This window comes from Dipodomys ordii, unplaced genomic scaffold (genome assembly GCF_000151885.1).
Source record: "Dipodomys ordii isolate 6190 unplaced genomic scaffold, Dord_2.0 Scaffold38, whole genome shotgun sequence".
In the NCBI taxonomy this organism is placed as follows: domain Eukaryota; kingdom Metazoa; phylum Chordata; class Mammalia; order Rodentia; family Heteromyidae; genus Dipodomys; species Dipodomys ordii.
The window spans coordinates 6,353,030-6,371,323 of NW_012267254.1; the positions used below are offsets into that span (position 1 = coordinate 6,353,030).

General features: G+C 39.5%; 1 protein-coding gene across 2 annotated transcripts in view; it reads left to right on the forward strand.

Annotated features, from left to right (window-relative positions):
• Positions 1-809: 809 nt before the first annotated feature.
• Smarca1 (SWI/SNF related, matrix associated, actin dependent regulator of chromatin, subfamily a, member 1) overlaps positions 810-18,294 on the forward strand; it is an 85,195-nt gene continuing 67,710 nt past the window's right edge. The window contains exons 1-6 of one of the 2 annotated variants that reach the window (XM_013018177.1): positions 810-1,100; positions 8,125-8,211; positions 11,055-11,221; positions 11,530-11,630; positions 11,727-11,827; positions 15,852-16,031. In XM_013018177.1, coding sequence (XP_012873631.1) covers positions 930-1,100; positions 8,125-8,211; positions 11,055-11,221; positions 11,530-11,630; positions 11,727-11,827; positions 15,852-16,031 — 807 coding nt within the window. In that variant the 5' untranslated portion in view covers positions 810-929. The remainder of the gene's footprint in view (positions 1,101-8,124; positions 8,212-11,054; positions 11,222-11,529; positions 11,631-11,726; positions 11,828-15,851; positions 16,032-18,294) is intronic. The other variant, XM_013018175.1, reaches the window with a different exon arrangement.

Below are 18,294 nucleotides of genomic sequence, written 5' to 3' on the forward strand. Positions count from 1 at the left end.
AATAAACTACCAAAAACAAAAACAAAAAAACCACACAACCAAAAACCAAAACTGTAGTGGTTCAAAGTAGTACAGCGGTAGCCTTGAGCAAAAGAAGCTGAGGGATAGCTTCCAGGCGTGGAGTTCATGCCTCATGACCAGAAAAAAAAAATCAGTAGCAAAGGCAAACGAAGAGCTTGGGTATACTGGTCATCTGAGTTCAAACAAATATACGTGAAACTTAGTCAGGTTTTTGCCTTGTAAGTATATATTTGCCATCAAGAGAGACAAGGACCGCTTTTATTTCTGCAGAATTTAGGAAGGTGGGACTACACTATTAATGTAGTTCCTTTAGGGACTGACGGGCAGTTGCGGAGGGGTTCTGGGCTTTGCACATCAAGAAAGATTTTGTACAGTACACTTAAAGGCTCACGAAAAGTTCTTTGTGCAAGAATGGAAGATCGTTTGAGGTACAAAGAGCAGATTTAAGGGAAAGAGGACTCGTTTTGCACACATCTGGGAGGAGAACTCAAGCTTACAGTTGGGGGCGTGAGGGAAACGCGATTTTTTTCGGAGGCTGATGGCTTTGGGTTCCCGCCTCCCGCTTCCCGACTCCACCCCTGCCTGCGCCCCATACTCCTGCAACAGTTGGTTGTGGAGGTCCGGCCCGGGCTCTGAGTGGGGAGGGGGAGTCTCGCGATCGTTTAGGGGGGGTAGATGAGAGGGGAGGATGGCGGGGGTGGGGGTAAGGCCGTGACGTAGGGTGGGTGGACGGAAGTGGGGCAGGGTTGAGGGTTATTTAAAGAAGGGGGGGGGCGAGTAAAGGGGTTGGAACCGGAGTGATTCCCCACCCCCTGCCTCCTTCCAGCGCCTTCCAGTGCAGCCGCCGCCGCCCAGGATCCTCATCCCCTTCCTCATCTCCCCCCTATCCTCGTTACCGCTCCAACGCCATGGAGTCGGACACTGCTGCAGTGGCAGCCACCGTGGCAGTCTCGGATGCGACCGCCACAATCGTGGTCATAGAGGATGAACAACCCGGGCCGTCCACCTTTAAGGAGGAAGGGTTGGCTGCCGAGGCCACGGAACCCACCGCGACTCCGGAGAAGGGAGAGAAGAAGGAGGTAAATAGGAAGGGTGTGTGTGTGTGTTGCATGGTGGACAAATCCCGAGCTTGGCCCCTCCGAGGGGCCCAAACCCTGCCGGTTTGGCGTCGACAGGTACTCGCGGAGCTCGCCTGGGATGGGGACGGCGGGAGTCGGGGGGAAGCCAGGAGTGGTAGTGGGGGGGTGGAAGGGCGGGAGTGGGGTGGGGATGGAGGGAGCGTGGGGGAGCGGCGAGTGTGGGGGCGGTGGAACAATCTAGCATTCACTCCCCTCCCCCTTTCCTTCTAGCCGCCTGGAGGGCGGGGGCGGGGCGCGGGCTTGAGCGAGCGCGGCTAGGGGGTGGAGTGATGGTGTTATCCTGGAGCGCCCGAACCCTTGTATAGCCTCAGGCCCCCTCTACCTTCCCGGAACTAGGGTCAATGAGTGGGTAGGGGGGGTGGTTGGGACTGCGCAGGCAAACACCTCCTCTTCTCTTGTTGGAGCGCTCGCTCTCCCCTGCCTTCCCGTCGGCCTCTGCCTGGGAAATCTGGGCCCTTCAATCTCACACTCGGCGCTAAATGGGTTTTGGTTGGGGTTTATTTTTGTAATTGGAGTATCAAAGTACCGGTGTTAGGGGACACTTAATGATGACAGCGAAGACACTTATTTGATTGGCAGTGTCCATCTCTTGGATTGAGTACAATAAAAGAAGAATCCTCCCTTGTGTGTTTGATCTCTGCCTGCTGAGGAAGGGGTGTCACTTCAAAAAGGAACATAGCTCGCCGTCGTGCGTACCCCACACATTCATGTTGCTTTAGGAAATTTTCCAACGTTTGCGTCCTCATCCTCTCCTGCCCCGCCCCCGACAGTGTACTGTTTCACTCCTGGGCCACCCAGATGGTCCCCCAACCCGGCCTCAAGCTTTCCAAGCTTCCGCCTCCCTCTCCTAGTGGGCGCTGCTGGTTCCTAAACACAAGCAGGTTTCTTTCTTTCCTTTTTCTTCGTATTTTATTTATTTATTTTGTAATAACCCAGTCTCCCCGATTAGCTGCTACTAATGTACATAAAGGGACCGCTGTCATACCTTTTAAAACCGAATCCACAGAGTCATAAAGCTTCAAAAAGCATATTTCACACGGGCTGAGCCATACAAATGTATGAAATGCTTTGAAAAATTGAGATTAAAAATAGGAGACAGCATAAGGACATTTTACGTATAGAAATTACAGAATGGATAGTTAATGGGTGGGTTTTTACCCGTTGAAGAGTATTCATTCCGTTTCTATAAACAGAAGGTAATTAAAATTATGCTTCAAAGATCTCAACTGGCTTTGAGTCATTATGATACTGAAGTACCAGATGAAATGCTTTTGAAGGAAATGAACACCTTTTGCATTGAATGGGAAGACAACTTTAAATTCAGCACCTGCTTAACAAGTTAACTAAGCAGAAGAACAATTGAAGTGCTAAGTGAAAACCGTGGAAATCCCACAACTTGAGATCTGTGCAGCACCTCCATCAGTAAGACCAGATTGATGATTAATCCTGGGCCAAATACCAAACATCAATATAAATCATATATTGGGATGTGTAGTGTGTCTAACTTTTATTTTCTACATTGGGTGCATTAAAAAGCTAAATTCACACAGCAGTAATGTCGAATTTCCACATTGTGTATTTGGAATTGTGAAAACACTGGGAATCAATTAATAAAAATGGTAAGCACCGAGTTGATAATATATTCAGGAACTCTATAGCTTTATTAGATATTGCTGACATGGCTTTGTCCACTCACCATGGGAAAATAAGTTGTTACAGTGGTAGGCACTTCCTGGATTTCTAAGCTTTACTACTTTAGTACCTGCACATTTTGTTTTTGCAAGGGCTTGAACCTGGTCTGGGCACTGTTGCTGACCTTCTATTGCTCAAGGCTGGCTGGTGGCTGTACCACCATGAGCCGTGGCTCCACTTCTAGCTTTTTTGGTAGTTAATTACAAGAAGAGTGTCTCAGAGCCAGGGCTCAAGGCTCTGTTGGATCACACCTGTAATCCTGGCTACTCAGACACTAAGATCTAAGGATCACAGTTTGAAGTCAACCCTGGAAGGAAATTGTGAGACTCTTATCTCCAGTTAACCATTGGTCTTGAGCCAAAGAGCTCAGCAATAGCGCCTAAGCCCTAAAGTCAAACCTCACAAATAACAACAACAAAAAATGTCTCACAGACTTTCCTGCCTGAACTGGATTGCAATCCTCAGATCTCAGTCTCCCTATTAGCTAGGATTACAGGTGTGAGCCACAGGCACCTGGCTCCAATTATTTTTATTTATTATTTATTTATTTTTTGCCAGTCCTGGGGCTTGAACTCAGGGCCTGGTCATTGTCCCTGAGCTTTTGCTCAAGTCAAACATTCTACTACTTGACCCACAGTGCCGCTTCTGGCTTTTTCTGTTTATGTAGTACTGAGGAATTGAACCCAGGGCTTCATACATGCTAGGCAAGCCCTCTACCACTTAGCCACATTCCCAGCCCCTGGTGGGTGGTACCCCAGGACTCACAAAAATAAAAAAGTAGATGTATCTCAAATCCTTACAGAGGTGTACTAAAGATTCAGATTACTTTTTTCTCATGACCATCAGTTGTACTTTGACAGTGACACAGACAATTGAGATCAAGCAGGCTGTTTTCTTTCAATAACTGCTTCTCAGACTCTTCACTATCTACCACTTAGCCACATTCCCAGCCCCTGGTGGGTGGTACCCCAGGACTCACAAAAATAAAAAAGTAGATGTATCTCAAATCCTTACAGAGGTGTACTAAAGATTCAGATTACTTTTTTCTCATGACCATCAGTTAATGTACTGTAACAGTGACACAGACAATTGAGATCAAGCAAGCTGTTTTCTTTCAATAACTGCTTCTCAGACTCTTCACTATTGTGATTTTTATTAGCATATATTAATTGTAGAAAGGAGTTTCATTGTGATATTTCCATGTATACATATAATTTGTTCACATTCACCCCTTCTATTAGTCACCTCTTCTATCCAGATCCCCCTTTTTTTTGTTGGTTGTGGGGCCTGGGCACTGTCCCTCAGCTCTTCAGCTCAAGGCTAGTGCTCTACCACTTGAGCCACAGCGCCACTTCCAGCTTTTTCTGCTTATGTAGTGCTGAGGAATGGAAGCCAGGGCCTCATGCATGGTAGGCAAGCACTCTACCACTGAGCCACCTTCCCAGCCCCCAGTCTCTCTTTTTTTAACAATGAGTTTGATTGTGATATTCACACATACTCATCTTACACCTCCTTTGCTTTCCCCTTCTCCTGCATATATTAATATGAAAATGTATACATATTTGGATATTTACATATATATGGCATGCTTTATTTTGTTGACTCTTTAATAATTTCTCTTTCCCTCAATTGCCAGGTTCTTAGCTGTCACCTTTTCTTTATCAGTCATAGGACTTGAACCCAGGGCCTGGGTGCTATCCCATAACTTTTATGCTCAAAGCTTATGCACTACCACTTTGAGCCACTTGTGGTTTTTAGGTGGTTAATTGGAGACAGGAGTCTCATGTACTTTGCACCCTGAGCCAGCTTCAAACAGCAATCCTCAAATCTCAGCCTCATGAGTAGCTAGGATTATAGGAGTGAGTCACCAACACCTGGCTAGGTATCACTTCTTAACCACTTTAATGACTTTCTTTAGGAAGAACTTATGAGTTTATTATATATATATATATATATATATATATATATATATATATGATGTAGTTGTAACACAACCATAAAATTATTTAAGACAAATGTAAAACAGTAAATGGCAGTGATGCTGAATCTCAAGGGTAAGGGACCCTCTCCTTCAGTAGATAGAGCACCCATTTAAGTCCTGGCCCTCCACCATCTTTTCTTGCTATCTAAGTTGTGCCTTTTTTTGCTGTTTTTTTTTTTGCCATGTTACTTATCACAGCTTATATTCTCTGGTGTGAGGGAAGGCAGGTTATCAAATTAGGTAGAAATATATGAGAACACTTCCATGTTTAGTATTACAGATGAGATTTAGTGAATTGACTCAATAGACTTAGCTAACTCAAAGGTATTTTTGCTTATGTTTTTGATTCTTGAATTTACTTGATTTAAACATGGATAACCTAACACTAAAAGATGATATTTTCAGTGGAAAGTCATATACTTTAAAACCAGGCTTATTTTTTTTTTGCCAGTCTTGGGGTTTGAACTCAGAGCGTGTGCTCTATCCCTGAGCCTCTCTGTGCTTAAGGCTAGTGCTTTTACCACTTGAGCCACAGTGCCACTTCCAGCCTTTTCTTTTATGTGGTACTCAGGAATTAAACCCAGGGCTTCATGCATGCTAGCTAGGCAAGCATTCTACCACTAAGCCACATTCCTAGCCCCAAAACAAGATCCCCTCCCTTTTTGTATTATCTTGTACTGTGTTCACATGGCATTAAGAGTCCTAGAGGATAAAATCCACAAAGAAATAGAATGTCATTTACCTTTTATCTTTTCTGGTATGATAAATGAATTTTTGGAAATACATAGAATTGAGAAGGTAGGTATTTTAAATTTTATTATGGAGGATAGTGCCAGTTAAGTAATTATGCATAACTTAATAGCTGTACTCAAAAAGAGGAGTTTTAATTAGCATATAATTATTTTTAATGTATTCTCCCATAAGGTAAGCAAAGAAGTAATGAATAAAATGCTTCTATAAGATTTAATTTTCTGTAAGTGAAGTCTGCTTTCCATGAATATTTGTGTATATGACGTGAAGTGATATATGTGTTACTCTTTTGAGATTTAAAAACTAGACTTCATAGTCTTTTTTTTGTTGTTGTTGGTCGTGGGGCCTGAACTCTGGGCCTGGGCACTGTCCCTCAGCTCTTCACCTCAAGGCTAGTGCTCTACCACTTGAGCCACAGCGCCATTTCGGGCTTTTTCTGCTTATGTGGTGCTGAGGAATCGAACCCAGGGCCTCATGCATGCAAGGCAAGCACTCTACCACTGAGCCACCTTCACAACCACTTCTTATAGTCTTTTTAAGGAATGATGGAAGAAGTGTGGATTTTGATACCTAATTTTTCTTTTGGCAGTACTGGGGATTGAATAGAACTAGGCAAGCAATCTACCGTTTGAACTATGCCCCACTAGCTTTTTATTTTATTTTTTCCAGATGGAGTCTTACTGACTTTGCCTGGGTTGGCACCAATCTCTCAATCCCCCTTGTTCTGCCTCTCCTGTAGCTGAGATTACAGGAGTGTATCCCGACACCAAACTTGCTTTATAGCATATGTGACAGTTTGAAAGTCTGGACTTGAAGGGATTTTTCAAAGTTCTCTATTTCCATCCTTCTAGAATTATATTTTGAACATTTCACATACGTTATATATACAAATGGAATGCTGTAAATAAAGATGATTTTCTGCTCAGTGCTCTAACATAGGACTTTGACCAAGGTCAAAGTATATAACCTTAGTTTGAATTTATTCAAAATAAAAATTTTAGTAAAAGTTGGAAGCCATTATTCATTAACTATTGGAGCCATTTTTTTCCCTTACATTTTTTTTTGGGGGTCCAGTCGTGGGGCCTGAACTCTGGGCCTGGGCGTTGTCCCTCAACTCTTCAGCTCAAGGCTAGCACTCTACCACTTGAGCCACAGCGCCACTTCCGGCTTTTTGCTTTTTGCTTATGTGGTGCTGAGGAATCAAACCCAGGGCCTCAGGCATGCAAGGCAAGCGCTCTACCACTGAGCCACCTTCCCAGCCCCTCCCCTTACATTTAAGGTCACATTCTGTTGTTGATTTTTGGTGTAGGTTTTCAAAACTGGTGGACAAATGCCATGATAGAATTAACATAGCTGCTTTAGTTTTCACAAACATTTATGTTTTGGTTTCTGCAAAGCCTTATGTTACAACTCAATACTTGTAGCTTTCGTCTTTTTGGGTAGAGTTTCATTTTCATTATTTGATTTCTTCCAGGGAAGGAGACTTAATCTACATATGTTCCTATATTTACAAATATTAGCTTGTCTTACAATTATAGGATATGTAGTATATCACTCCTTGCTTCCATTTCATTTCAGTCGTTAAGTTATTGACTGATGTTAGCTTTTACTAAATTACAGCTTTAAAAATATCAGTGGTTAATAGTTAATAGCTCTGATAAACCACTTCTGTAAAATATTTATACAATATAATTCAAAAGTTTTCTTTCCAGTTGAAGGAAGTTAAACAAACAGTTTGAAGCAGTACTATTAACTTATTTTTAAAAATATAGGATCATACTTCATTGCATACAAATGTAAATATTTTAGTCTGTGGAAACAGTTTTCAAGTGTCTTTTCAGAAACAGAAACCACAGTGGTTTCTTCTAAAAAAACTGGCTTGTTTCTATTACATAAAGAAATACTTTGTAGAATTAATATTTTCTTGTCTTGAATTCTTTGGTTTGTGGTTAATTATATTGGCCTGTTCCAGATTTTTTTTTGTCTGTTGTGGGGCTTGAACTCTGGGTCTGGGCACTGTCCCTCAGCTCTTCAGCTCAAGGCTAGCCCTCTACCACTTGAGCCACTGCACCACTTTCCGTTTTCTGAGTGGTTTATTGGAGATAAGAGTCTCACGGACTTTCCTGCCCTGGCTGGCTTTGAATCACAGTCCTCACATCTCAGCCTCCTGAGTAGCTAGGATTACAGGCGTGAGCCACCAGTGCTGACTCTGTTCCAGATTTTTAAATCACTTATTTTATGTATACACATTCCCCCACACTTCTAAAGAAATAGAAAGGTTCAGTGCGTTACCTTTGATTTTACTCTGATTAATGTCATTTCTCTGGCTTTTCAGATTTTTTTTTATTGGCCTTCAGGTTCACAGAACTGGATTAATCTTAAGTCCTGCTTCATAATAAGATATCGGCATTGGTCCATGCATGTCCCACATGGATTTATTAAGTTATTTGATTACTTTTCACTTTCTGCAAGTGAGAACATTGACCAATTTAAAGACCTTGTCTAACAATTTGCTGATATTTATTTCCTTTGGAATTCTAGAAAAACATTTCTCCGTATCAACTCAAACTTGCTACTAAAGCCTCTAAATCTGAAAAGGAAATGGACCCAGAATATGAAGAGAAAATGGTAAATATACGCTTGGCTAGGACAGAAAATGCTATAGTTAAGTTTTAAAAAATTTTGAGGCAGGGTCTTAGTATATATCCCTGGCTCGCCTGGATCTTGCAATCCTACCGCTTCAGCTTCCCAAATGCTGAGGTTATAGGCATGAACCACTGCCACCTAGTCCCAATGCTCTTAATTCCAAAGTAATTTATTTGATTTTACTTGTTTTTTTCTTATTTTCTTATCAATTAATTCACTTTTTGTGCTACTTAGGGTCTTGCGCTTGCTAAGCAGACTCTCTGCCACTTGAACTACGTCTCCTGTCCCTGTTTGCCCTTGGTTATTTGGCTGTCTGCCTACTGTTTCCTATGTATAGGTATAACTGGCACATGCCATTGTGTCAAGCCATTGTTCTTGGACCATATCTGGGATAACAGACACCACTGCATCCAGCCATTGGTTAAGATGTAGTCTTGAGAAATACGTTTTGCCCTAGCTGGCCTCCCAATTGCTATCCTCTTCAGCTCTGGAGCTGCCTTGTCTGGCTCAAAATAAGATTTATTATTATTATTTTTTGTGTCAATTCTGAGGCTTGAAATCAGGCCTGTGTGTTGTCCCTGAGCTTTTTTTTCACTAACAGCTAGTGCTGTACCACTTTTTGAGCTACAGGGCCACTTCTGGTTTTCTGGTGATTAATTTGAGATATGAGTTCCACAGACTTTCCTGCCTGGTATGCCTCCAAACCTTGATCCTCAAATTTCAGCTTTCTGAGTGGTTAGTATTGCCAGCATGAGCCACCTGTGCCCAGTTTAGTTTGATTTTCTTTTTCCTGTCTGTCATGGGCTTAAACTCTGGGACTAGGCACTGTCCCTGAGCTCTTCGCTCAAGGTGAGTACTCTATGCTTGAGCCCCAGCGTCACTTCTGGTTTTCTATTGGTTTATTGGAGATAAGAAAGAGTCTCATGGACTTTCCTTCCTGGGCTGTCTTTGAAGGTAATCCTCAGATCTCAGCCTCCTGAGTAGCTAGGATTACAGGTGTGAGCCACCGGCGCCTGGCCTTGATCATTTTTTAAAAAAGAGAATGTCTATTTTTTTGTGCCTGCTCTGTGGCTTGAACTCAGTGTGTGCACTGTTCTTTTGTGCTCAAGGCTAACACTCTACCACTTGAACCACAGTTCCACTTCTGGCTTGTTTTTTGAGGTTAATTGGAGATAAAGTTGTCATGGCCTTTGCTACCTGGGCTGACTGTGAACTGTGATCCTCAGATCTCAGCCTTCTGAGTAGCTAGCATTACAGGTATGAGCCACCAGTACCCTGCTCCAAAATAAGTTTTTTTTTATGATAAAATACTTTATCCACTGAGTGAAAATACAGTGGCGGTATCAGTGTGATTTTTATGTCCTGAAGAAAATCCAGTCACAGAGCCAACCTCATATTTTTTTTTTGAATGCTACATGTTAAAGTGATATATGATTATTCACTTTGAGACATGCTTGCTCAATTGCTGAAAATAACAGTTATGCAGTATAATCTTAGTTGTAGCCCCATGCTATGTCACTACTCACTCAGCTATTTAATCTTTTCTTACTGTAAAGTTAACAGGTATTTGCAGCTAATTTTTACCCCTAAGGGCTTGCTTTTCCAGTAATAGTATAAGAGTAAGCAGAGATGAAGTAAATTTTTTTGATTGTTGATAGTTATTTTTCAATACTCCATGCCTTAATGTTTTAAGGCCACATCTAATGAGACAATGTTTTAACAACTCTAAGAACAACATTCCAATGAGGATAACATAAAATGGAATGTTTCTGGCCTCCTTCCAGCTTGTGATCTGAATGTATTTGTCTAACTTGTATTTATGTTAATAAACTCATCTGTAAGTTTCTTTTGCTGTTAATCATGAATCTTTCATTAGCAATCAAATATTATCTGCCCTATGGTCAGTAACTTTGAAAAAATCATCGTGATTTTTCTTTTTCTAGAAGGATGTATGTATCTTTTGATCTTTTAAGGTTTTTTGTAGTGAATAAAGTTTTATTGTATTTATATGATATAGTTTATATGATCTTTTACAGTTCATTGGGGAATTAGTATACATATCAATTTTTAACAGTTAATATGTGTTAACTACTTTACATATATATATATGTATACTTTTTCTAAATCCCCTTTGGGGACAACTTCATATATTGCTAATTTAAAATACAGTTTTCCAGATCATTGTAATTGAAGAGATGAATGTTTATTATTTTATTGTACCATGACATTAAAAATATTTGAGACAAAATGATACTGTATTCTTAGACTTCAGTTATTTCTACGTACAGCTTAAATCTTAAGAGTTCATTTTGTGTATCATAGTCAATAATTTGTATTTCTATAATTGATATATATATATACACATATGGTGCTTAATTTTCTTAACTATTTAGGGAAAGAAAATCATGTTTTGGAAAGAGTATCAGTTTTCTGTAAGAAGGTTATTTCTTTTGGGAGTGAGTACTGGGCTTTAGCACATGCTTCACTACAAGACTTCACCTCCTAACCCCAAGAAGGATACTTTTTGTTGAGATATTTACTAACTCTGTCTGATCATTTGGCTTCTACTAAAACTGTTTGAAAATACTCTGCTATTTACTAGCTATGGAAGCATGAACAAGTTCTTTACTCTGTGCCGCAGTTCATTTTCTGTAATATGGATATGACATGAGTAACTATTTTTAAGGGAATTTAATGGGTTAGTATGTTTAAAACATGGAACATTGTTTAAACCATTGTACATAGAAAGCATGATACAGGCATTTATAGAATATTTTTGAATGAATAGAAAAAAATCTACTCTTTTCTTTTGTTTTGTAAATTAGAAAACAGACCGAGCAAAGAGATTTGAATTTTTACTGAAGCAGACAGAGCTTTTTGCACATTTTATTCAACCTTCAGCACAGAAATCTCCAACATCTCCTTTGAACATGAAATTGGGACGTCCGCGAATTAAGAAAGATGAAAAGCAGAGCTTAATGTCTGTTGGAGAGTATGTTGACATCCTTCTATCTTTTCTCTTTTCCTGTTGTTCTGTTTCTCCTACTTTCCTTGCCATCTTTACTAATTCAGTAAAATTTTATATGAAAATAAGTTTATTACTAATGTTATTCTGTTTTAGAGACAACAGTGTATTTTTTTCACCAGAAATCAATCAGTAAAAATGTAGGTTAATTTTACTTCTAAGTATGACACTAGATAATATGCTTTTTTCCATAAAAGATGTTAGTAGAGAACACTGATTTAATTGACACCTTGGTATGTGAGGTGAATACAAGGGTCTTTCTGTTTTCAATTCAGTAATCGCCACAGGCGTACAGAACAAGAAGAAGATGAAGAGCTACTGTCAGAGAGTCGGAAAACATCAAATGTGTGTGTCAGATTTGAGGTATCACCTTCATGTAAGTACTTCATTACACACTTTTGAGTTTAGTTTTCATAAACTTGGACTTGAGTGTACTAATGAATGTATGAAATCTGCTTGATTTTTTTTTCAGATGTAAAAGGAGGGTCCCTGAGAGATTATCAGATTCGAGGACTGAACTGGTTGATTTCTTTGTATGAAAATGGAGTCAATGGTATTTTGGCTGATGAGATGGTAAGGAGCTGGTGGCTAAAATACTTTACTAGGTATTTTTAATAAATTTTTATTACCTTTAAGTAATATACAAAGAATTTGCCATTCAACAAAGCGGTTTATGAATACAATGCATCTTAGTGTCACTCCTTTCAGCATTCTCATCCCTCCCTCCCAATCCTACTCTTTGCCTCAATTTTCTGAATTTTGTAGGATATGCATTGAATTTTATGACTGCATTCTCCGCCCCCAACCCCCTTGTCTTCTCCTTCTCCTTAATCCTCCCATTGAGTATCCATTTCTTGATATTTATTTTGTTGGGCTATGGGTTAGCTTTCTAAAGAATTTCACCCCCTCAATCTGCCATATTTTGGTTTAATACATTTGTGTACATTTGCATACTACCCTGAAGTATTTACTTAATATATTTATAAATTAATTCTAGCCTCCTTGGACTTGACTTCACTTAACATGATTTTTTTTCAGGTCCTTCAATTTCTATGCAAATTATGTACTATCATTCTTTGTAATGGATGAGTAAAATTCCATTCATTCATTGAGGGGCATCTGGGCTGATTCTATACCTTAGCTACAGTAAATAGTGTTGCAGCAATCATGGTTATGCTGGTGGCTTTACTGTAACCTGGTTTGTGATTTTTTGGATAAATGCCCAGGAATGGAATTGTTAGATCGTAAGATAGTTCCATGGTTAGTGTTTTAAGGACCCTCCATACTGCTTTACAGAGTGGTTGAACAAGTTTATATTTCTACCAACAGTGTGCTAAGGTACCATTACCCCCACATCTGTGCCAGCTCTGTTTGTATTCATAATGATAACCATTCTAACTAGGGTGAGGTGGAATTTCAGTGTGGATTTTATTTACATTTCATTTATGGTTAGAGATGTTGAGCATTTCTTCATGTGTCTGTTGTTGCCCATTTTCAGTATTTCTGAGAGTCTATTTAGGTCTTTTGCCCATTTATTATTTGGACTGTTGATTCTTTGAGGGTTTAGTTTTTTAAGCTCTCTATATTCTGGATATGTGCCTCTGATGTACAGCTGGAAAAGATCTCTTACAGGCTGCCTTTTAGCATGTTAACTGTCTCTTTTGCTGTGCAGAAACTTTTTAGTTTAATCAAATTCCATTTATCAACTTTTTTTGTTTAATTTGCTGTACTTTGGATTTTCACTCAAGTGTTAGTATTTTTTTTTTTTTTTGGTCGGTCATGGTGCCTTAACTCTGGGCCTGGGTGCTGTCCCTCAGCTCTTCAGCTCAAGGCTAGCACTCTACTATTTGAGCCACAGCACCACTTCTGTTTTTTTCTGCTTATGTGGTGCTGAGGCCTCATGCATGCAAGGCAAGCATTATACCACTGAGCCAAACTTCCCAGCCCAAGTGTTAGTATTTTCTAATGTAATTGCAAATACCTGTGCAAAATGCGTTTGTCAATTGTACTACTGTTTGATCTCTAGGACAAGGACTTGCACAAGGAAGAATATTCTTTTTTTTTTTTGTCAGTCATGGGACCTGAACTCTGGGCCTGGGTGCTGTCGCTGCGCTCTTCAGCTCAAGGCTAGCCCTCTACCACTTGAGCCACAGCTCCACTTCTGGCTTTTTCTGCTTATTTGGTGCTGAGGAATTGAACCCAGGGCCTCATGCATGCAAAGCAAGCACGCTAGCACTGAGCCACCTTCCCAGCCCCAGGAAGAATATTCTTATAAGATTTCCTTAAATGATTAAAAAACTTCCCTATACTTTTGTTTTTGTTTGTACTTTTACTTCCAAGATACTTGGAATCAAGTTAAAAGTCTAAGTGGAACCACCGGTGTATGCTTTACTGGTCTGCCATTTGTGTTCTATCTTTTACTAAAATTCTTTTCTTCTTATTTGTCTCATTTGTCTTAGTGCCTTTTTGTTTCTAATGTTATTTCATGTTCCATGTTTTTATTGTAGGCTATTGGACATCCATGTGGGTATAATGTGAGGCATGTAAACCACCAGTTAATAAATGAATGAGAAAATGTAAATATTCAGATTTGTGATTACAACATGATTAGAAAGAATGAGGAACGAGTAAAAATTTTATTTTTGAATTAACATACATTTAGGATATGAGGGAGTTTCTGATATTTCCATAATGTACACAGTGTGCTTTGAACAATTTCAAGCCATCAGCCATATTCTAATCCCTCCCTCCTCCCCTCTTTCAAACATCACTTCATGGATTTCATTTTATGCTGTATTCATATATTATATCCACACACATGAAATGTTCTTTGATCCTCTTCACTGCTCAGTATACATTCCTTCCCCTTTGCCCTCCCACTGATCCATTGATCTCATTCTAGATAGTTCCCTTTTACTATTTCTTTGATAATTTTAGGTTTGATTTCTTTTTCCTGTTTTCAGATAGTTACTTACTTTAATTTGGTTATATGCCCATAAGTGGTATGGTTGAAGTTTTAAAGTAGGTTGAATTTTATGTTTTGATGATTCTCCATACTGATTGTAATTTCCCACCAACAGTGCATGAAGGTTGGTCCTTTTCCCCCACATCCTTGCTAATATTTCCAACAATACCGGTTTTGAAACATAACATCCATAAAACCTATCCAATTAAGAGGCATTACTATTATCTAGGTGGGTTTATCATAAGATTAAACTATGAAAGTGGTTTTTAGATAGATTTATAAAGGAAAATACATGTTTTCCTTAGAGGTAGATCCAAAAGCTGTTTTATTATTTATTCATTTATTTTCATTTGTTGTGCTGGAGATAGAACTCAGGGCCTCATATATGCTAGGCAAGTACTCTACCACTGAATTACACCAAAACTTACACCAAAAATTAGACCAAACTTTAAGAACTGTTTTCAAAGGTCAGTCAGCATATGACCTTTTTTTGTTCTAGCAGTGGAGCTTGAACTGGGGGCCTTGGCGCTGTCCCTGACCTCTTGTTCAAGGCTGGAGCTCTACCACTTTGAGCCACAGCTCCACTTTTGGTCTTCTTGTGGTTACTTGGAGATAAAGAGTCTCAGAGACTTTCCTGCTTGAGCTGGCATTGAACCATGATTCTCAGATCTCAGCCTTCTGAGTAGCTGGGATTACAAGTGTTAGGCACCAGTGCCTGACTAGGTGATCTTTAAAGTCCTTGCTTGCTGTAAAATTTTATTGTTCTGTTCCTCAGGCTTGAAGACAATGATGTGCTATAGTAGAAGCCACACACCTCTTAAGATGGATAGTCTGAATATTTCATGTCTGTGTTATGATAATGTTGGGGGCAGTAGCAAAGGCTGGCAAAGAAAACATGCCTTTTGTGAAATACATACACACATATATACACTTTCTATTTTGGTAGCTATTAGAAAAATTATTACATTGCTTGACTTGTAGGAGTAAAACTATTCTAAAATACAAGTTGTTTCTTGAGCAACTTTTTAAGTGAAATTTCATTATTTTTTTTTGTCTTCACAGTAAGTACTGAATTGAATTGTGGTGTTTTTTGGTATGCATTATAAAAGGCTTCCTTAGGGCAGAGAGAAAGGAGACTGAGAAAGAATTATTTGTATGTATGAAGATATCACAATAAAATCTGTCACATTGAGCAATTATTATGTATCAATAAACAAAAATAAAGCCTTTTTGCTTTTTCTTTTTGTCAGTCGTGGGGCTTGAACTCTGGGCTTGGGCGCTGTCCCTGTGCTCTTCAGCTCAAGGCAAGTGCTCTACTGCTTGAGCCACAGTGCCACTTCGTTTTCTAGTGGTTTATTTGAGATAAGAGTCTCACAGAATTTCCTGCCCGGGCTGGCTTTAAACCGGGATCCTCAGATCTCAGCCTCCTGAATAGGAAGGATTACAGGCGTGAGCCACCGGTGCCCGGCAGGATGTTTTACTTTTAATTGGTAAAAATATACTTTTTAATGTGAGCTGGTTAGCAAGTCCTTGATAATATTGTTACTAATTGTTTTATTAAATTGTTATATATTGTTATATATATTTATTAAAGCAATTCTATTTATGGATTTTTTTGTGACGATAATGCAGGGTCTTGGTAAGACCTTACAAACCATTGCTTTGCTTGGCTATCTGAAACACTATCGAAACATTCCTGGACCACACATGGTTTTAGTTCCAAAGTCTACTTTACACAATTGGATGAATGAATTTAAACGATGGGTTCCTGCTCTTCGTGTTATTTGTTTCGTTGGAGACAAAGAAGTGAGAGTAAGTAAAGAAACAAGTTTAAAAAACAAGTTTAAGTTATATGTCCTTTAAGTTATGTTTGTTATAATTAACATACACTTATTTAATCACTGCAACATCTTATGAAGGAATTAATCATGCATCATCTGCATTTACTTTGAAGTAACTCATTAATCTAAGCATTTTTTTGTGCTAGTTCTGGGACTTGAACTCAGAGCCTGGGCACTGTCCCAGAGCTTTTGTGCTGAAGGCTAGTGTTCTACATCTTGATTCACAGTGCCATTTGTAGCTCTTTGGTGGTTGATTGGAGATTAGATTCTCATAATCTTTCCTACCTGAGTTGGGTTTGAACTGTGATCTTCAGGTCTCAACCTCTTGAATAGCTAAAATTACATGTGGAGCCCTGGTGTCTGGCTCTTGAGCATTTTTAAATTGTACATTTTAGTGACTTTTTAATTTAAAAAATTGAATTTTATTAGCAGTATGTCTTATCAGTGACTGTTGTTCGTGCTGTTTTGAAACCAGAAATTTATCAATGTGGATGATTTAAATTATTTTCTATTTAACAGTTTTCTTTTTTCCCCCATAACTGGGGTTTTAAACAAGGGGTCCATGTACGCTTGCTACATAAGCACTCTATCATTTGAGCCATGTCAGCATCTCAGTTTTGCTTTTTTATCCATCCTGGGGTTTGAACCTGAGCCCTGTCCCTGAGCCTCTTTGTGCTCAAGGCTAGCACTCTTAACACTTGAGCCACAGTACTACTTCTGGCTTTTTCTGAGTAGTTTATTAGAAATAAAGGCCTCATGGACTTCCTTGTCCAGGCTGGCTTTGAACCTCAATCTTCACATCTCAGCGTCCTGAGTAGCTAGGATTACAGGTATGAGTCACCAGTTCCCGGTCCAATATTTTTTTTTTGGGGTCCAGTCGTGGGGCCTGAACTTTGAGCCTGGGCACTGTCCCTCAGCTCTTCAGCTCAAGGCTAGTGCCCTGCCACTTGAGCCACACCGCCACTTCCGGCATTTTTCTTTTTGCTAATGTGGTGCTGAGGAATCGAACCCAGGGCCTCAGGCATGCAAGGCAAGCACTCTACCACTGAGCCACTTTCCCAGCCTCTGAAAATTGTTTTTATGAGTAGGGTTTTGGAGTTAGGGGAGGAACTGGCCATGGAAGTTGATCCTCCCTCTTAAGCTTCCTGAGTGAATGATAGATGTGTTTTACCACCCCCAGTTTTTTCACTAGTTGGAGTTATCACAAAGTTTTTTGAACTCCTAAGATTCCAGGTCTCCTGAGTAGCTGGTTTACAGGCATGAGCCATCATACCTAGGGATGAATTCTGATTTTTTTTTTGTTGGTTGTGAGGCCTTAACACTGGGCTTGGACGCTGTCCCTCAGCTCTTCGGCTCAAGGCTAGCGCTCTACCACTTGAGCCACCGTACCACTTCTGATCTTTTCTTTTTTTTCTGGTCATGGGAGCTAAACTCTGGCCCTGGGCACTGTCCCTCAGCTCTTCAGTTCAAGGCTAGTACCCTACCACTTGAGCCACAGCACCATGTCTGGTTTTTTTGTGCTTATGTGGTGCTGAGGAATCAAACCCAGGGTATCATGCATGCAAGGCAACACTCTATCACTGAACTACCTTCCCAGCTCTTTAATTTTTAAGTTGGTGTACACACACACACACACACACACATACACACACACACACACACACACACACACACACACACACTCTGCACGTGGAACAGCTATGTGTTCAGAGCCTTAAACTTCTGTGTTTATGCGAAACGTACATGTTTATATATTCTCAGATAATACTACAAACTTGTTTTCTGAGTGTCTAAATTGGCCATTTGTCAATCTAATAGGCCATAATTGTTTTAGAACTGTTGAATTTTTCTGGAAGAAATGATACAAAAACAAAAATGTATAATTTGTTTACAAACCATAATATTAAAATTTGTCTTTAATTTTGCCTCCAGAGAACATAATTAAAGATTTCCTTTACATATTTAGATTATCAAAAGATACTCTCAAAAGAAGGATAGCTTTTAATGAATTATGTAATCTCCCTCATTTTGCTTGAAGAAAATTACTTAAATTTGTTATAAATAATTTAAATATTGAAATACTAAGTTCATAAGAAGTATAAATTATAATCTTATAGTTGTTCTCTTTGCCTAATATTTCCCTAAAGGAAATTTTTCATTCATGCTCCTTCATGGTCATTGCTGTTAAGAAATTTGCGTTTGTAAAATATTGATCTCCTGCTAAAATTATCATC